Source organism: Rhinolophus sinicus, linkage group LG11 (assembly GCF_036562045.2).
Source record: "Rhinolophus sinicus isolate RSC01 linkage group LG11, ASM3656204v1, whole genome shotgun sequence".
In the NCBI taxonomy this organism is placed as follows: domain Eukaryota; kingdom Metazoa; phylum Chordata; class Mammalia; order Chiroptera; family Rhinolophidae; genus Rhinolophus; species Rhinolophus sinicus.
The window spans coordinates 10,102,330-10,120,046 of record NC_133760.1 but is presented as its reverse complement, the minus strand read 5'-3'; the positions used below and the strand labels follow the sequence as shown (position 1 = coordinate 10,120,046).

The following is a 17,717-nucleotide window of genomic DNA, read 5'->3' as shown; positions in this document are numbered from 1 at the left end:
GAGATAACAGAGGGAATATTGCCCTGTGTATTTGTTTTCAGGCATATTATTGGGACTAAGAATGATATGTGTGTATGGGGTAGAGGGGCATGGATGGGTAAAGACGCAGATCTAATTCAAATGGAGGAATTACACTAGAGGGTAGTGGTAACGAAAGTAATATTAGTAGAGGGGAAGAAATTTGAATTTACCTGATAGGCCAGGGCAGGCCACTGTAGATTCTTGAGTAGGAGGGAACCAATTTTTAGGAGGGTCATGTAATGAGGCAGTGGTGTACAAGAAAGATTTCAGTAGAGACCAGGGAGAAGACGTGAAGGTCTATTTCCAGCAGAGTTGTTGAGAGCCTGGCTTGTTTACTATTGTGGGAATGGACAGAAGGACACAGCTGAGAGGTGTTAAAAAAGAATCGACAGGCTTTGCTGTTGCATGGAATCTGGAAACAAAAAGCAAGAGCTGAGGAAACAGTGCTGTCACTGAGATAAATGAGTGAGCTGTGAGGGAAAGCCAGTTTAAATGGGAAGTAATTTCAGAAGGTATTCAGATGTGAATGTCAGGAGTTCTGGGAAATCATAGGGTCTCGAGATATAGATGTATGAGACATCTGCAGAGAGGTCACTGAAGCTGCGGGAAGAAGGTGTGGAGGGAGACAGCAGCTTCTGAGTACTAACTCTGGTGTGTGTGGGGTGCAGTGGGGAGGTGGGGACAGATGAAGGACACCGAAGCAAGAAAAAGTTGTCTGTGGTCTTAGATGTCGGAAAAATGAACTACGTGAGGACAGTGAACATACCTTTGAATTTGGCTAAGAGGTGGATACTGATTTTAAGCTGCTTCTAGTGGTCTTGGGGATGGAGGAGAAATTCAGTGATGAGGAAATGGAAAGATAGCACACGTTTCAATTGCTTGGAAGTGAAGGAAATGAGGTAACAGGCTAATATTTCGTGGAATTAATAAATGAAGGTTATTCTGGTTAGAAGAGATCTGACCCTATGAAGGGGCAAAAAAAGTAACTGGGGACAAGGAAGATAGAAGGTGCTAGAGAGAGTTCTATATGTCAGAACATGTGGAGGCTCCTATGATGAAAACTCTGTTGCTGCATCTGATTCATGGGGAAGTGTTATTTATTCCTAATAAAGAGGCTGGGAGATCATTTACCCCTGAAATCATCTTCTTTCCCAGAGGAAAACAGTTTCTTTCAGTCAGTTTGCAGCTGTGGCCTATGACTTCTAGATGGACTCGCTTTGTTAGCAGGTGTGCAAATGGATTTGGCTAATTCTCTGATCACTAGATCAAATATCTGTAGACTTAGAATAGACTTTACTTTGATTCCCAGTTAAGCAATTTCTCTTTCTTCTGCTTGTAAAGAAGACATTGTCTTAAGTAGCATCAACGGTAAGGCAGCGTGTTGATGTTTGATATGTAATTTTTATTATAAATATAGAGCCAATTTTACAAATAATTCAAGAGTGGCCTTAGCCAGGCAAAATTAAATAACACAGAATAGCATGGATGAGGGGAAGTATATACAGTCTGTCAGGATTAGAAATCCCTGAAAGAGGTACCTGAGTACAGAGAACTCCCAACTAACCCTCTTTTTTTTTTCCCCCAAAGATTTTGTTGGGGAAGGGGAACAGGATTTTATTGGGGGAACAGTGTACTTCTGGGACTTTTCCAAGTCAAGTTGTTGTCCTTTCAGTCTCAGTTGTGGAGGGCACAGCTCAGCTCCAGGTCCAGTTGCCATTGTTAGTTGCAGGGGGTGCACCCACCATCCCTTGCGGGAGTCAAACTGGCAGCCTTGTGGTTGAGAGGACGCGCTCCTACCATCTGGCCACCTGGGAGCTGAGCAGCAGCTCGTTGACTTCTAGTTGCGGAGGGCGCAGCTCACTGGCCCATGTGGGAATTGAACTGGCAGCCCCGTTGCCCAGAGCTCGTGCTCTAACTGAGCCACCCGTCTGCCCCCAACTAACCTTCACTGAGGGTTCTCTTAGACACAGCATGAGATCAGATTATCAATATCAAATGAAACCTTCCTCTCAACAGCCCCAGAGAGTCCGTCTATGTCGAGGCTGGCTACGAAGTACATTTGCCTCTCCTCCTGCCCTTCCTTTTTATTCTGACACATTGGGACTCAGACCCCATGGGAGAAAACAGATTTCAGAGACTGTTCAGGAAACCTAGTCCCAGTGATAATGCCCCAGGTCCCGAATGAGCATCAGCACCAGTGCAGCTCCAGGTTGTAAACAACGTCAACAGTGTGAGGGACAGTGTGGCCTGTGGGACACCCGCTTCTCAGGGGTCAAACACTCCTCAGCAGAGGCCCAGGTTTCCTGAGAAAGGGAGTGGGGCAGACCCACAGGACACGCGCGGTACAGACATGGAATAGAATGGTGGCTGGGGATTGGCTTGAGATCCACGGAAACTGAGTCAGAGCCACTTCTAACCATGAGTAAGAAAACTGCTTCTTTTCTATTTGGAGCCCCTGACATGAAGAACTCCTAGCTGAGGGGACGTGAGGGGTTTTGGTGGCTTCTCATACCGAAGGCCCTCAGATTGGCGTACGCAGCTAAGTACAAATAACCCCATTCACATAAATAAGGAGTTACAAAAATTAAAACAGTGGTATGTCTTAGAGAAACGGGAAAAAGCCCAATACTTCAAATTGTGCATTCTTAAATAATTATTTAAATAATCTCAGAAGGGTAGTTCTCTGTAACCCCCTTCTTCTGTAGGCATTTCCTTGACTAAATCCCATAAAGTTATTAAAAAATACATGATTAAAAAAAATTCCATTGGGAATCACCTATAGTTTTCCTAGTTGCCTCTAGTGGATTCTCTGAAGACAGGCTCACCAAAGGGCTGGATGGTATTCCAGCCAAGCAGCAAGGTGTTTAGGCTCTGATCCTACAGGTAGACACCCTGCCAGTGGACAAAGGTGTAGAATTTTCCAGTTAAAAACTAGTAATGTATATATTCTTTCCTGGGTGTGGTGGGTTTACACCAGGCTTTGGAGAGAGAGAAGAAGCTTTTACTTTTTCTCTCCTTTTCTGGCACATGCAATTTAGTGGATAAGGACGTAACTCTCAAGGTTAAGGCACATTCCAGTTAGACTCCCACAGGAGAGGACAGGGATGGGAAGGAATGACTATGCTCTGAAAGGTAAGTTTAGAACAAGTCTAGGTCAGGAAAGGAGAGGGGCAGGAGTTTCTGACAGCTCTATCTCAAGGTCTGCTTTGCCAACTTTCAATAACAAAGAACGTTGGGCTTCCTACAGACTCCGGATGTAGCTTTCCATCTGTTGACACTAAAGGGAGGGGCTGTGACCAGGCATGGGCAGGTGCCTCCAGAGGGAGTGAAGAGGGGGAGAGGCTTCTACTTTTTCCTGAGGGTAAAGAGATCTCCTAGTGATGGAGATGAGAAGCTTGGGATAATTCAGCAGTGCAGCGAGCAGGGCAGTTTGCATTACTTCTTTTTTACTTCTGAATAAACCGTTTCTGTGGTTGTTGACGATGGGGAAGCTGAAGTTGGTTTCTTTGATTCCTGGACACTGAAGTTCAGGGAAGAATACGCCACTTCGGCGACCTGAAAGGCATGAGCAGCAGTCAGTTAGGTCAGTGTCAGAGGTCAGGCCCTCAGCTTGTCTGCTGTGACTCAGCGTCACCTGCTATCACCACTTTGAAACTTCTGGCTTTGGAGATGGGCTTTTATTACCCATTAGCTCTGCTTGCTGACATCCTCTGACGATCGTTGGAAGACACCGATTATGGTATTCACACAAAGGAATATGATGATACAGCAATGAGAAAAAACGACAAATGCATACAACAATATGGATAAATCTCACAAACAATTTTGAATGAAAGAAACTAGACACATATAAGGATATGCTATGATTTTCAATGTAAGAGCACAAACAGGCAAAACTAACCCAGTGCGTTAGAATTCAGGATGGTGGTTCCTCTTTGGAGGGAAGGGACTGGAGGGTTTTTGGGGAGGGATGACATGTTTTGTTTCTTGATTTCCATGCTGCTTACGTGGGTATGTTCAACTCATGAAAATTTATACATTGTCGTCACATGCTTATGATTGAAGCACTTTTCAGGATGTCTGTGTGTGTGTGTGTGTGTGTGTGTGCTCCACTGAAAGGCTAAGATGAGTGCAATTTGGTAAAATTATTATAAAGTAAATGAACAAAGACCTCAGACCGACTGGAATGGACATTATCCTTTGACAGTAAGAGCAAGGTCAGATTGAAGGGAGAGAAGGGAGAATGACTCAGTGCCTTCTGGTGTTGGGCATTGGGCTGGTGCTTTGCATTTGTTATCTCATTTAATTTCTTCAACATCTCTTTGAAGTGGGCAGCATGCCCAAATTACAGATGACAAAGCTGAGGATCAAAGAGGTTAAGTTACTTGCCCAAGGTCACACAGCTACTAAGAGTCATAACCAGGACTCAAACAAGTGTTGGCGATAACTCCAGAGTCCAAGGTCTTGCATGAGGTAGACCCAAGCGAGTAACTAACCAATATGTCTTTGTTTGTTGCTGCATTGAGGAACTCTGACCCAAACTGGCTCTCGCATTTGTGTCCTCAAGAGTAATCCATTCTACACAGAGATAGCTCCATGAGCAAATGAGCCAGTGAAACTAGCTGTGCTTACCTTGTTAGGTGAGATGTCAGAATGACCCTGACCTGGGGAAGTAAAAGAAGAGTTACCAATCCATGAAAATGCAAAGCTAACTTACAGCCTTAGAGGGTGGTGGTCCTAAGCTGTCCACATTTCTAGCTGAAGCAGATGGCAGGTGGTGGGAAGATGGGGTAGGGAGGTAGCCCGTGATTGCCTAAGGAATTAGCTTTCCTCAGAGTCTGGGGTCCAGACCCAGGGTGTTAGTACCAGAGGGGGAGCAGGAGGAGGCCTCAGTCCACTTCTGAAGATTTTTCCCAGTTCAAAGGCCTTGATTTTTGCCCAGATGTGTTCCTCAGCAACAGGCCGCAGTGGCAAAGAGGGGCATTGAGGCCCACAGCACCCAGAGCGCCACAAGACAGGGAATGTCTCACCAAAGGACAGTGCCCACATCCGTAAGAGGCAGGAGGGAAGGAGTAAGGGTGAGGGGTGGCTCCTGGAAACATGTCCATCTTACTTAGGCCTGCGTGACCTAGGCCGAGTGAGTCTCTCCCGGGGCTGTGTCTCAGCGGGATCTTTTGTGGCTAGAAGGATGTGAGGACTTATGCCAACGTAAGGTTGGGAAATGGAGATGCCCTCTACAAATTCAGAAGGTAGGGAGTATTTGGGAATCCAGGATTCCCTGCTTAGGGCAGGGCATGTGGTAGAACACACCAACGCTCACTGGGTGATGGCTTTACTTACTGTGATTGGAGGCTGAGGGTTTGTGGTCTGTGAGCTCGCGCTGGTCGCTTGCCCTAAATAAATATCAGACACTGTGACTGCTATTCCCAAGCATAGCATCTTTGCTCCTTGACTTAGGAAGGACACTGTCAGCAGATAATTCCTTGGGGCTCCTCAGTGTTCAGTTAGTCATACCAGGGTTGGCCCTGCCTTTGCTCATAGGGCCTCCTCTTCAATGTACCCACCATCCCTTCTAGTGTGCACTCCTTTCCTCTTGCCTGAGGTTCACATTAGGTCCATTCTTTTCCAACTGCTTCTGAGCCTATGTGTACTCTGACACCTTTCCCTTTTGTAGGTAGATGCTGTGGGGTTTTTTTTTCCCTTTTCTCTATTTGTTGCTCAAGAGGCCTTTGGTTTCTGCTTTTTCTTAAGTTCTCTCCCTGTCCTATCCCTCTCCCCTCACCCCCGTCCTCCTATGGTTGACAGAGCACACAGCTCGCTTTCTCCTGCCCCTCCTGTCATCCTCATTTGTCTTCCTTCTTGGACCATGACTTCCCTGCATGGGGACTAAGGAATAGAACTTGATCCGCCCACGGTAAACCAGATGGGGATGGGAATAACCAGGCCAAGAGAAAGTGGGGTACAGGAAGTTTGAAACCCAGGGAAGGAGAGACCACAGGAATTAGTGCCGAGAAGCAGGGGTTTCGGAAGGAGGAGGAGCAGATGCAGGCCCAGAGACAGAGGGGAGTCTCCTTCCCTCTCCCAAGCGTGGCGGTTAGCCTTGGGGAAAGCAGGACAAGAGAAAGGCCACCATACCCTCCAGTCTTTCTGATATACAGAAAGTACACCAGGGCTGCTATCAGAGCTATCGCGGCCAGGACTCCAATCACGATGCCAGCAATAGCCCCAGCTGAGAGGCCAAAACTTCCTTGTGTTGACTCATCTGTCGAGGATAGAAAAGAGGAGAATGAATGAAGGTGACATGATTTTACAGTGCGGGTGCCCTGGGAAAAAACTCTCAGCTGGAAGCAGTCTCTACCTGTTCCTCTAAGGAATACGTTTTCTGTGGGAAGGCTGCTGTGAGATGATTAGTGACTATAACCTTGTAATATTTTTGCCACTGTATTTCTAGGTTGATGGTCAGACTTGCCTCAATTCCATCCTGGCCTTTCTGCACTCAGATATTTTTGAAGCTTTGGAAATGTGAGAAAGGCTGATTGCTACTTTTGTATTACTTCCCACTTTTCATGGTTGCGGCCATGAATATGTGCCTGTCAGGTCTGTTGTGGGGGGGACTTCATTGACGGAAGGCGGTGCTTTCTGAATTCACTGCCTCCTTTGCATGGAGACCACGCTACCTAAGGCTCCCAGCAGGGATATGAAATAAGCCCAGTTCTGTGAGAAATGCTTTCCCTCTGATGGGTGAAGTTACCTCAAAGACCCCCCGCCCCCCATCATCCCTGTGGATCCTCTCTTAGAACTGCACTGCACCCTGAAACTTCCTTCTCTTTTTCCTTTACAGGAATCAGATCCGCACTGTGGGCTGAGGAATCTCCCAGGCTTCTCCCACTCCCATCCCACTTTCCTTCACAGGCATGTTTCCCAATAAATAGCTTGTATGTCTAATCCCATCTTGGCTGCATCTCAGGGGATGAAAAGTAACAAACCAGGCTTGGAACTTTGCACTCAACTCCTATTTTGCCTTTCCCATGTTTGGTCAGTAACCATGTCCCAATGATTTATGTGTAATGCACCCCTTATACATTTTGCATTTGTTTTTTCATTTTTTTATTTCCACTGCCCCCACCTATCAAGGTTGATAACTAATATTAATGTTAATATCATTATTACTGTTATGGAATACTTACTATGTGCCAGTCTCTGTGCTAAACACTGTCAGATAGACATTATTTCCACTTTACTGATGAAAAAACTGAGGCTCAGAGTGGTGAAAATTTTACCCAAAGTCATATGGCTAGTAAGAGGTGGATCTGAGATTTGACACTAGGACTACCTGACTTCATAGAGGCTAATGATATAGTAGTGATAACAGCAGCTAACAGTCACGGAACATTTCCTCTGCGTGTGGCATTTTGCTAAGTGTTTAATTGATTATTGCATTAAATCTGTAAAACAATACCAGGAAGCAGGCACACTTATTGTAATTTTCAGTTCAGGAATATGAGGCTCAGAGAAGTTAAGAATCTTGTGCAAGAAATTTGTCATTGTAAATGCTTACATTAAAAAAGAAGACCTCAAACCAACAATTTAACTTTACAACATAAGGGACTAGAAAAAAAGAAGAACAAATTCAGCCCAAAGCTAGCAGAAGGAAGGAAATAATAAAAATTAGAATATAAATAAATAAAATAGAGAATAGAAAAACAGTAGAGAAAAATCAGTGAAACCAAAAGTTGATTCTTTAAAAAAGAATAACAAGACTGACAACCCTTTAACTAGATTGACTAAGAAAAAAAGTCAATGACTAAAATCAGAAATGAAAGTGGGAAACTTGCTATCAATTCTACAGAAATAAGAAGAATTACAAGAGTACTATGCATAATTGTATGCCAACAAATTGGATAACCTAGATGGAGATGGACGAATTCCTACAAACACAAAACCTACCAAGATAGAATCACAATGAAGTAGAAAATATGAATAGACCTATAACTAGTAAGGAGAATGAATCAGTAAAATCATTCAACAAAATTTAACATTCTTTCATGATAAAAACACTCAAATTGGAATAGAAGGAAGCTATCTCAACACAACAAAGGCCACATATGAAAAACTCACAGCTAACATCATTTTCAATGGTGAAAGACTGAAAGTTTTCCCTCTAAGATCAGAAACAAGACAAGGATAGCTGGTCTTGCTACTTCTATTCAATACAGTATTAGAAGTGCTTGCCAGAGCAATTAGGCAAGAAAAAGAAATAAAAGGCATCCAAATTGAAAAGAAGTAAAATGATCTTTTTCACAGGTGACATGAACTCACATGTGGAAAACACTAAAGATCTCACACACAAATATACACACACACACACACACACACACACACACACACACACACCCGAAAAACAAAAAACTGTTGGAAATAATAAATTCAGCAAGGTTGCAGGATACTAAATCATCATGCAAAAATATGTTTCTATACACTAACAACAATTTGAAAAGGAAAATAAAACAATTCCATTTATAACAGCATCAAAAAATATAAAATAGTTAGGAATTAACCATGGAGGTGAACGACTCATACACTGAAAAATTATAAAACATTGCTGAAAGAAATCAAAGACATAAAAAAGTGGAAAGACATTATGTGTTTATGGATTGGAAGACATGATATTGTTAAAATGACAATACTGCCCAAAGTAGTGATCTACAGACTCAATCCCTATCAAAGTCCCAATGACTTTTTTTTTTGCAGAAATAAAAAATTAATCCTAAAATTCCTATGCAATTTCAAGGGGCCCCAAATATCCTGATTTTTGACAGGGGTCTCAAAGCCGTTTTATGGGGAAAAGAAAAGCTTTTCAACCAATGGTGTTGGGAAAACTGGATATCCATGCAAAAGTATGAAGTTGAACCCTTACTTGACACCATATACAAAAAACTAACTCAAAATGCATCAAGGACCTAATGGAAGAGCTAAAACTACAAAAACTCTTAGACGAAAATATAGGATGAATGCTTCATGACTTTGGATTAGGTAATGATTTTTTGGATATGAAACCAAAAGCACAAGCAACAGCAACAACAACAACTAGATAATTTGACTTCATTAAAATTATAGACTTTTGGTTATCAAAGGACACTATCAACAAAATGAAAAGACAACCCACAGAATGAGAAAATATTTACACATCATATATCTGATAAGGGATTAATATCCAGAATATATAGAGAACTACAACTCAACAACAAAAAAATCAAATAAAAAAATGGGCAAAGGACTTGAACAGATAATTCTCCAAAGATATAAAAACGGCCAATAAGGGAGAGGCCAGTTGGCTCATTTGGTTAGAGCGCAGTGCTCATAACACCAAAGTTGCCGGTTCATTTCCCACATGGGCCAGTGAGCTGTGCCCTCCACAACTAGATTGAAAACAATGACTTGACTTGGAGCTGATGGGTCCTGGCAAAACACACTCTTCCCCAATATTCCCCAATTTAAAAAAAAGGATTTCAAAAAATGGCCAATAAGCACATGAAAACATGCTCAACATCACTAATCATTAGGAAAATGCAAATCAAAACCACAATGAAATACCACCTCGCACACATTGGGATGGCGATTATACGTTTTTTTTAAAAAAAAAACAAAAACAGAAAACAACAATTGTTGGCAAGTTTGTGGAGAACCTGGAACTTCTGTGCATTACTGGTGGGAATGTAAAATGATGCAACCACTGTGGAAAATGGTAGGGAAATTCATCAAAAAATTGAACAAAGAATTACCATTTGATCCAGCAATTCCACTTCTGGGTATACACCCAAAAGAACTGAATGCAGGGATTTGACCAGGTATTTGTATACCCATGTTCACAGCAGCCTAATTCCCAGCAGCCAAAATGTAGAAACAGCCCAGATATTCATGGCTGGATAAATGATAAACAAAATGTAATGTATACATTACAAAGGAATATTATTTAGCCTCAACAAAAGAATGAAATTATAATATATCCTACAATATGGATGCACCTTGAAGATATTATGCTAAATGAAATAAGCCAGACATAAAAGGACAAATGTTGTATGATCCCACTTATACGAGGTACCTAGAATAGTCAAATTCATAAAGACAGAAAGTAGAATGGTGGTTACCAGGGGTTGAGTTAGGGAGTGGGGAGTTATTGTTTAATGGGGACAGAATTTTAGTACGGTAAGATGAAAAAGTTCTGGAAATGGATAGTAGTGATGGTTGTACAACCATTAATATGAATGTACTAATGTCACTGAACTGTATATTTAACTGAATAAAATAGTGAATCTTATGTATATTTTACCACATAATCTATAGTAACCGAAAAAAGAAAATAATCTTGTGCAAGGTCGCAGTGAGTGCCAGACCCAGGAGAAGAAACTAAGAATATTAGTTTCAGAGACTGAGCTTTTAACCACTTTCCATTCTGTTTACTGTAATGGTCTCCTGATCGATAGTCTGCCCCTGTGAGTTCTGTCACTTTGCACACCACTGGTAGAACAATCCTCCCAGGAAGGTGCAGGATGGGGCAAGGGGTCATTTATATTGCACATCCAGTCTGAGGGGGTCACGTTCCTAGAGGTTTCGTGAGCTTCAAAAAGATCAGACCCCCTCGCCTTTCCAGTATGGTAGCTTTACGTAGAGAAGGGAAGGCATTTTCTTTTTGTTAAATAATTTATTAGAGAATGACTAGCCATGACCTTAGGACCTGGAGAAACTCCAATCTAAAGCATTTCCCAATCTGAATAGGACTTTCCCTTCCTGGTCTGTGGAGTGACTAGCAGAGAAAATCTCTAGAGAAAAGTAGTCACAGTTTTAACAATAGGCTGCTGCTCTTAGCCTTCTCTGTAAACTATAAATTTTTGGCACTGCTCCTTCTGTTCTATGAAAGAACTTCATGGATGAACCTATCTATTTTTCAAGTATCCACTATCATTCACTGTTCTCCTGGGTATATCATATATGCTGGTGTCACACAGCGTTACACAGCTGGTGACTTCAGAGCCAGGACACAGCTCAGAGGAGCCTGCCCCGCACCTCTTTCCTTCCCATTTCTGTGCGGCCTGGACTGATGATGGCTCAGGTGTAGATTGGTGGCACAATTTGGCCAGATTGAGGATAGGCCGCCCATGCAACTTCTCCACGGGCCTCTGTTCTACCCCAGATGGCATCAGAGCAGAGTCAGTCACCAGGTGAACCTGCAGCAGAGCAGAGAGCAGGAGTCTGTCCTGCTCATCCGTCCTTATAGGTGGTTTTATCCTTTTGTTTGGGGGGAAAGAGGTGAGCTTGATTCAAAGCCCTGTATGTTCATTATAGCACATGGAGTAGGTAACAGAAAATAAAGAAGTGACAGGAGGAATGTGTTAGTGACAAAAGAAGCAACTTGCCCTTGAGCACCTTTGTTTTTTCCCCTGTGAAGCTCCCTCGACCACATGGGGCTTTCTGGGGCTGAGAGAACCCCCTTCTACACTGTGAGGCTGGACCCACACTCTACCATGAGAAATCAGAAGAGCGAGGAGAAGAGAGAGTCTACAGAGATGTACTAGGAGGGCTCAGGGGCAGAATTTGTGATTTGCTTGTATCCATGGCTGCGGGATGGCAGAGAACCTCTAGGCTCTTTTCTGAAAATCAGAGACTTCCACCCCAGAGCTTAGTGCTGGTGGTCCAGGGAGTAACTTACCAGAGACTGTGATAATTATGACTGCGGTCCCATTGAGGCGAGTGACAGAGTTATGGACAAAGCAGGTATAGGATCCACTATCTTTCGGAGTGATGTTGCTTATAAAGAGCTTCTGTGTGGATTGCTTGGGCCTCCCATTGATAAGCCAAGAATACTGTGCGGGCGGGTTAGAGGCTGCGTGGCAGGAGAGATTGAGGTTTGCCCCGGAATGGTAATGGGTGTCTGAGGGGGAAATGGTGGGGGCCTCCGGGCCATCTGGAGCAAACAGAATAAAGCCACATGTGATGTAATCAGAGGAAAGGGGACACTCCTTGTCTGTATAAAGGCCATACTGTCCTTCTGAGCTGCATCAACCTAGTTTAAAAAAGTCCCAACCATAACTCCCTGCGTTCACTGAGCATGAGTCTGAGACATTAACCAGTTTCCCCCACGAGGTTATTGACCCCAAGCCTTTCGAGACAGGAGCAGCCCGTCCCCTCCTAGTCTCAGCTCAAAGCTGGGCATGCCCAGATTTGCCTGGGCGAGGGAGTGATGGCTAGTATGGGTGTCCAGGGTGAGGGTCCACGTACTTGGACCTGAGAGGGACGATGTAGCCTGGCCTCTCGCAGTGTGGATTAGGGCGGGCAGCCTGGGCCAGGTAGGAACAGAAGTTACTCACGGAAAACATTCAGGTAGAATGGGTCACTGCGGCTGGCACTCACTGGGTTCCGGATTTCACACTCATAGGGTCCTGTGTCATTCCTTGTGACATTGAGTAACATGAGGGTCCTATTGTCCTGGGACAGCTCCAGCCTGGTACTGTTCTGGACGCTCTGACTGTTGATCAACCACAGGTAGGTGACGTCCTGAATCTCAGATACACACGTGAACACTACAGGGTCCTTGTGCTCCACGGGGGCCGAGTTGTTGGTTGTGACAGTGGGTTTGAGTAACTCCGCTGTGCAGATAACAGAGAGAAATTGCCCTGTGTGGTAACTTTGATTCCTCCAAAGGCATCGTCAATCACAGTTGGCACCTCTCACCTCTCAGCCAACCTGAGTCCTTCAAAGAATAAGGCAGGTCTGTATATCACAAGACAAATGCATGAGGCTCTGAGTGTTCAGAGAACATAAGGCCGCCAGCTCTACATCTGGGAGGAAGCACAGACTTTCTCAAGTGTCAATTAAGTATCAGGGTTTTATCACGGAAAGACATAGGACTGCGAGTTAGAGACCACCTGGCTCCTGTCCTCGTTCTTCACTGACCAGCTGACTGCCTGGCCAACCTTGAGGTGCTCACCTGGAATGTGCAAGTGCTGAGCACCTTCGAGCTACACAGACCTGCACTGCTGGTTTTCACGGAAGCCTCACTTTCCAAGGTTGTCGTGGAGGTGAGTAATGATGGGCCATCCCATAGTCCTTAAACCCCAGCAAGACTGGGCAGTAATTATGGCCTGGAACTGGGTGTTTGAGCAGAAATAATACACGGGGAGCCCAGAAGCAGGTCGGCAGTCAGTTCAGTACTTAGGCTACAGGGCCATGAGGTGGGGTGTTCAGTGGTGACTGACAAGAAACAGTGACCCCGTAAAGAATAGAGCAGAGTCCAGGAATAATTTAGAAACGAGTGAGGGGACGGCGGGAGCTGGCTGGCTTTGGCAGGACCATGCTCTCAGCCCTTGGTCTTTGATGTCTCTTCTCCCACTGCTGAGGGCAGTGGGGATCATGTTGATTCTCCCTGAAATCCTCCTAGACAATAGCAAATACAGAAGGGGTGACTTGTGGAAAGTGGAGGAGCATGGACTTGTTGAAAAAATCGGACCCACGTGGACCATTTGCAGACAGTTATGACACAGAAATTTGAGAAGTTAAATTGTAAAAGAATATGTGAAAATTATTATCAATGCCCCGAAGATAAGACAAGTTTCTAGAGGAATCTCTGTCCAGCACTGAAGTTCGTAGACCAGTTCTGCAGTCCAACCAGGTCACATTGTGAAGAAAGGAAGATGCTACAGTGGGTTTGAAATCAGTGCCTCCCTGGGGAGAGAAAGAGAATGTGAGTCCTGTTAAGAGACAGAAGTGATCAGAAGGGAAATCTAGGTTTCTCTGTTGTATAAAGAGAGAAATGAGCCCAAATTAGAAGAAACAATATGCGTTATGTTAGCAAATTTAGGAAGAAGGTCCCTGTCACCAATTTCTATGGACGATCAGGTGAATGGGGAGGAGCCCCCACACGGGCACGTGGCACGCGTTCTTCCCTTTCTCTCTAACTCAGGAAACAGCTAGATCTTGAGCCAATTCATCAAACTGGACAGCATCTAAGAGAAGGGACAGTGGCCTGTGGATCTCACTGTCTGCGAGGATCCCACCCTGTGGTAAAGGCGTCAGCACAAGGACACACGTGTGTGAAATAGGCAATACGCCATCAGATGGCACAGGCCCCACCTTGGGAAGGTCTCGGGAACCACTGGGAGGAACGGGAGCCTCACACCAGGAGGAGGATGTGTCATGAGTCGGGTGAAGTGAGCCCGAGAGCTTTTGGGGACAGACCTGTGCTCTACCTTTGACTCCCTGGTTGAGTCATGTAGACAGCAGATCAAGGGGTCACAGTCCCTGTCCTGTGGCGTGTTTCTCTTGTTGGTATCAGGGAGGGAAGGAGCCCTGGACGGGGATACCACGGAAGCTCGTGCTCCTGGTGACCGGGGAAACTGGCTCATGATGGAGCCAGGGGCTGCTGCTCCGACTCATTTCTGTGTCCTTTCCTATTGCCCAGGAGGGTGGGCCTGGCCACAGGTGCTAGTGGGAGAATCCTGGGAGGCTTCGAGGTGGAGGAAGCAGAGCAGAGCAGGGCAGCGTGGCTAGAATGAAGGAGGAGGCAGGCGAGGGACAGGGAAGGAGCAGAGAGCCAGAACAGTGGGGAACACAGGTGACTTTAGAGTCCCCAGGGACCAGGAGCCCATGGCTGGTCCAGAGAAGGAAAACCCTCCCGCAGCAAGCAGCCCCACCGTCACCATGAGACTTGGCTCCTGCAGGGGCTTTGGGGGCAGGTGGTCAGAGGGGTGTAATGTGGGTCCCAGCCCCTGGAGGGACAGGGAACAGGTGTGGCCAAAACCTCCGAGGACTCTGCATCCAGGTTCCAGAATCTGTAGAGATTATGAATCACTCATTCATTCATTCATTCATTCACTCACCATAATTCCTTCCTCCTGCATCAAAAGCAATTGAGTGTTTGTTACATGTTGGTCCCTGAGCTTGTTGCAGGTGTGGAGTGGGGAGTGAGAAGCAAAGTCCTTTCCTTTATACTCCAGTGGGAGTGACACCAACACATCAGGAAACAACTGCTTTCAAGGCCAGTGCAGGGAGCGGGGCCTCGGCCACCTGAGGGGGAGGCCTGGGCGTCCCAGCACTGACCGTGGTGGTTACTGCAGGTGATTTGGTTCTAGAGTAAAACCAGATTAATTTTCCATTTGCTTTCACTCCCCAGACCAGAATGTCTCCCTCTGAACTGGGGACGCCTAAGAAGAAAGGACCTGAACCAACAGCTGGTTTCAGGGTCTATATTTGCATAATGGGCCCTGGGTGGAGGAGAGGACAGGGCTGTGACTGCAGACAGATGTAAGCATGACTCTGATTGGCCAGTCATGGTGTGTCCCCCTGTCACTCAGTTTCCCCTGAATGAAACAGGATAAATGGTAAATGGCTTGCCATGTTGCCTGTGAATCTTAACTCTTTCACAATTACCTGACCTAAAGCTTGGAATAGAAGTGCTGCCCAAGGTAACAGTGTCTGTTATTATTTAATCCACGAGACAGGGCTCCCTGGTTCTATCCTTGGTGGATGAGCTGCCAGGAGCATCTCCTCTCCGCTGTCCCTCCCTGGGGACGCTGACCTTGCTCTGGGGTCTCCGACACCCAGGGAGTCGGCTAATGGCCGACGACCTTGTCTGTCTCTGCTCTCCACACAGCCTCAGGTGAAGGACCAGGCCCTGCCCAGATGTGGCTCCTGAGGCTGAGCCCTGGCTGGTGACCAGCTCTGGAGCCTGGGGGCTCAGGCACCTGGAAAATGATTGCTCCCGGTCAGCCCCGCCCAGGAGACCAAACCCAACGTGGCACAGGATCCCCAGCGTCCCTGGCGTCAGAAGCCCTGGGACAGGGGACAGGGGAGGGGCTGCCTGGGCTGAGCTTCTCCAGGAGGATCCCAAGGGGCCACTCAGTCCAGGCCCTGACAAGCTCTGCAGGGTCTTTCTCGGGGTCATGGCCACGGGAGGGGCCCAGGGGCTGCACTGAGACTGGTCTCCCTCTGCTGAGTTGCTCCCATCAGACTGGTCCTTCTTTCTGGGGAGAGTGTCTCCAGGGGCTGGAATCCGGGAAGGGAACTCAGATCTTGTGAAGTTTGTCTCCACTATGTGTGTTCTGCACTAAATATTGAAGCCCCAACATGGGACGTAATGCAGGGGTTGGGGGCAGAGTCCAGGCTGTCACTCTGTGTGTGTGAAGTAGAATTCACCCCACCCGACACCCAAAGATTAGAGAGGAATTACTCACGGTATACATAGAGCAGTCCAGTTACTATTTCAGCCTGCAATACTGAATTTAGGGCTTGTAGGGTGTAGTATCCTGTGTCCTCCTCGGTGACCTTCTGGACCAGCAGGGATCCATTGGGGTATATTGTCTCTCGACCGCTGTATGCTGGCCCAGTGGCATTGCTCTGAGAGCCTAAGTTATAGGATGCAATTTGATGTTTGCGGTCCAGTGTTTGCCCTTTGAACCAGGAATAGCCTATAAGATCATCAGTCTGATTGTGGACAAGGAAAAGCACATCATTCCCTTCCGTAGTATTGGACGACGGCATTAATTCAAGAACGAGTTGGGCCGTGGTGGGCGGGCTCCAGAAGGTTAAGAGTGAGACTAGGAGGAAAGGGAGAAGTTGATCAATATTTGGATGTATGTATTGGGCTGGAAAGATGAGGCCCTGGGTCCTGAGCAGGTCTCTTCATCTCTCAGCCTGTGGGGTGTGTGTGTGTGTGTGTCCCATGGTCAAGGTCAGCAGCATGGCCACCACTACTCCAGCACCTCTGAACCTGTTATTTCCTCTGTTTGAAATACTCTTCCCCAGGTGTCTGCCCGGCTCACCCCCTCACTGCCCTCAGACCCCTGCTGATACTCAGGGGCATCCTGGGGAGACACTTGCCCTGACCACCTCCTCTAATGTCCTTCCATCTTCACTTTCTGACCTTTCCCTGCTCTGTTCCCTTCATGGCATTGTGGGTACCTGACATCACATCTAGATCTTTCCTGTCTGTCTCCTCCCCATGGAATGTGAGCTCCATGCAGGCAGGGGCTTATCTGGTCTTGTACCCTCAGTGCCTGGAACAGGCTGCAAATACCCCTGGCTGAATGAATGGGTGTTCCCAGGGCCCTCCTCCTCCTGCTGTGTATTTGCCCATTTCTGAGGTTGGTGGTAAGGACAATATTTATATTCACTGGTTAAGTTTTTTCTGGTGTCACTCTGACATAAATTGTTATCATCAGTTTCAGAAATTACTCCTCACTGAAAAATAACTTGTAACAGTTACTGTACTTGAGGTTTTCCTGCCCCGCACACTTCCATATCAGAGGGTTTTCCTGTTACCGGCCCCCCTCCCCCACCCTACTCTGCTTCAGTGTCCTCTCCCCTCAGGTCCAAACAGAAGACCCTCCACCCTCTGAGAGCTGTGTTCTCTACAGGAGATGGCCCCAGCCAGTGTCTCCCATCCTCCTTTCTACCCGTAGAGAACTGTCCCCTCTCACCTGACAACAGGAACCCCTGCCAAGGAACGTGCCCTCTTTGGGAAAGTGCTGAGGCTGGCTCCATGACGTCTGTTGCTTCCTCTGTCTTTCTTTCGGTGCTAAGAGCTTGGGCTCCAGAAACGCTCACAAGCAGCGCTCTCGACCAGTGCAATCTGTTCTGCTTCTCAGTGCGTAGAGCCGCCTCCCGCGGTAGTTAGCGCTTCGCTGGTCACGTGGGCCGGGGGC

General features: G+C 46.3%; 2 protein-coding genes and 1 long non-coding RNA gene across 6 annotated transcripts in view; 1 reads left to right on the top strand and 2 right to left on the bottom strand.

Moving 5' to 3' along the window:
* The window catches only part of LOC109435704 (uncharacterized), a 20,922-nt gene extending 12,522 nt beyond the window's left edge, over positions 1-8,400 (top strand). The window contains exon 4 of the long non-coding RNA XR_012490031.1: positions 6,863-8,400. This is a non-coding gene — a long non-coding RNA (uncharacterized LOC109435704). The remainder of the gene's footprint in view (positions 1-6,862) is intronic.
* The window catches only part of LOC141567440 (cell adhesion molecule CEACAM8-like), a 58,558-nt gene continuing 42,243 nt past the window's right edge, over positions 1,403-17,717 (bottom strand). Inside the window, exon 7 of the mRNA XM_074314230.1 lies at positions 1,403-3,576. Coding sequence (XP_074170331.1) covers positions 3,549-3,576 — 28 coding nt within the window. The 3' untranslated portion in view covers positions 1,403-3,548. The remainder of the gene's footprint in view (positions 3,577-17,717) is intronic.
* LOC109435703 (cell adhesion molecule CEACAM8) lies at positions 1,403-17,717 on the bottom strand. Of its 4 annotated transcripts, XM_074314232.1 has the most exons (8): positions 17,493-17,717; positions 16,248-16,610; positions 12,387-12,665; positions 11,729-11,983; positions 6,157-6,283; positions 5,362-5,414; positions 4,654-4,685; positions 1,403-3,576 (listed from the first exon to the last, which is right to left on the bottom strand). In XM_074314232.1, the coding sequence occupies exons 1-8, from the start codon at positions 17,554-17,556 to the stop codon at positions 3,457-3,459; spliced, it is 1,293 nt and encodes a 430-aa protein (XP_074170333.1). In that variant the 5' UTR covers positions 17,557-17,717; the 3' UTR covers positions 1,403-3,456. The 4 variants fall into 4 exon arrangements, with proteins under 4 accessions (XP_074170333.1, XP_074170334.1, XP_074170335.1 ...); XM_074314233.1 differs by lacking the exon at positions 5,362-5,414 and having other exon boundaries at positions 17,493-17,715; XM_074314234.1 differs by lacking the exon at positions 11,729-11,983 and having other exon boundaries at positions 17,493-17,715.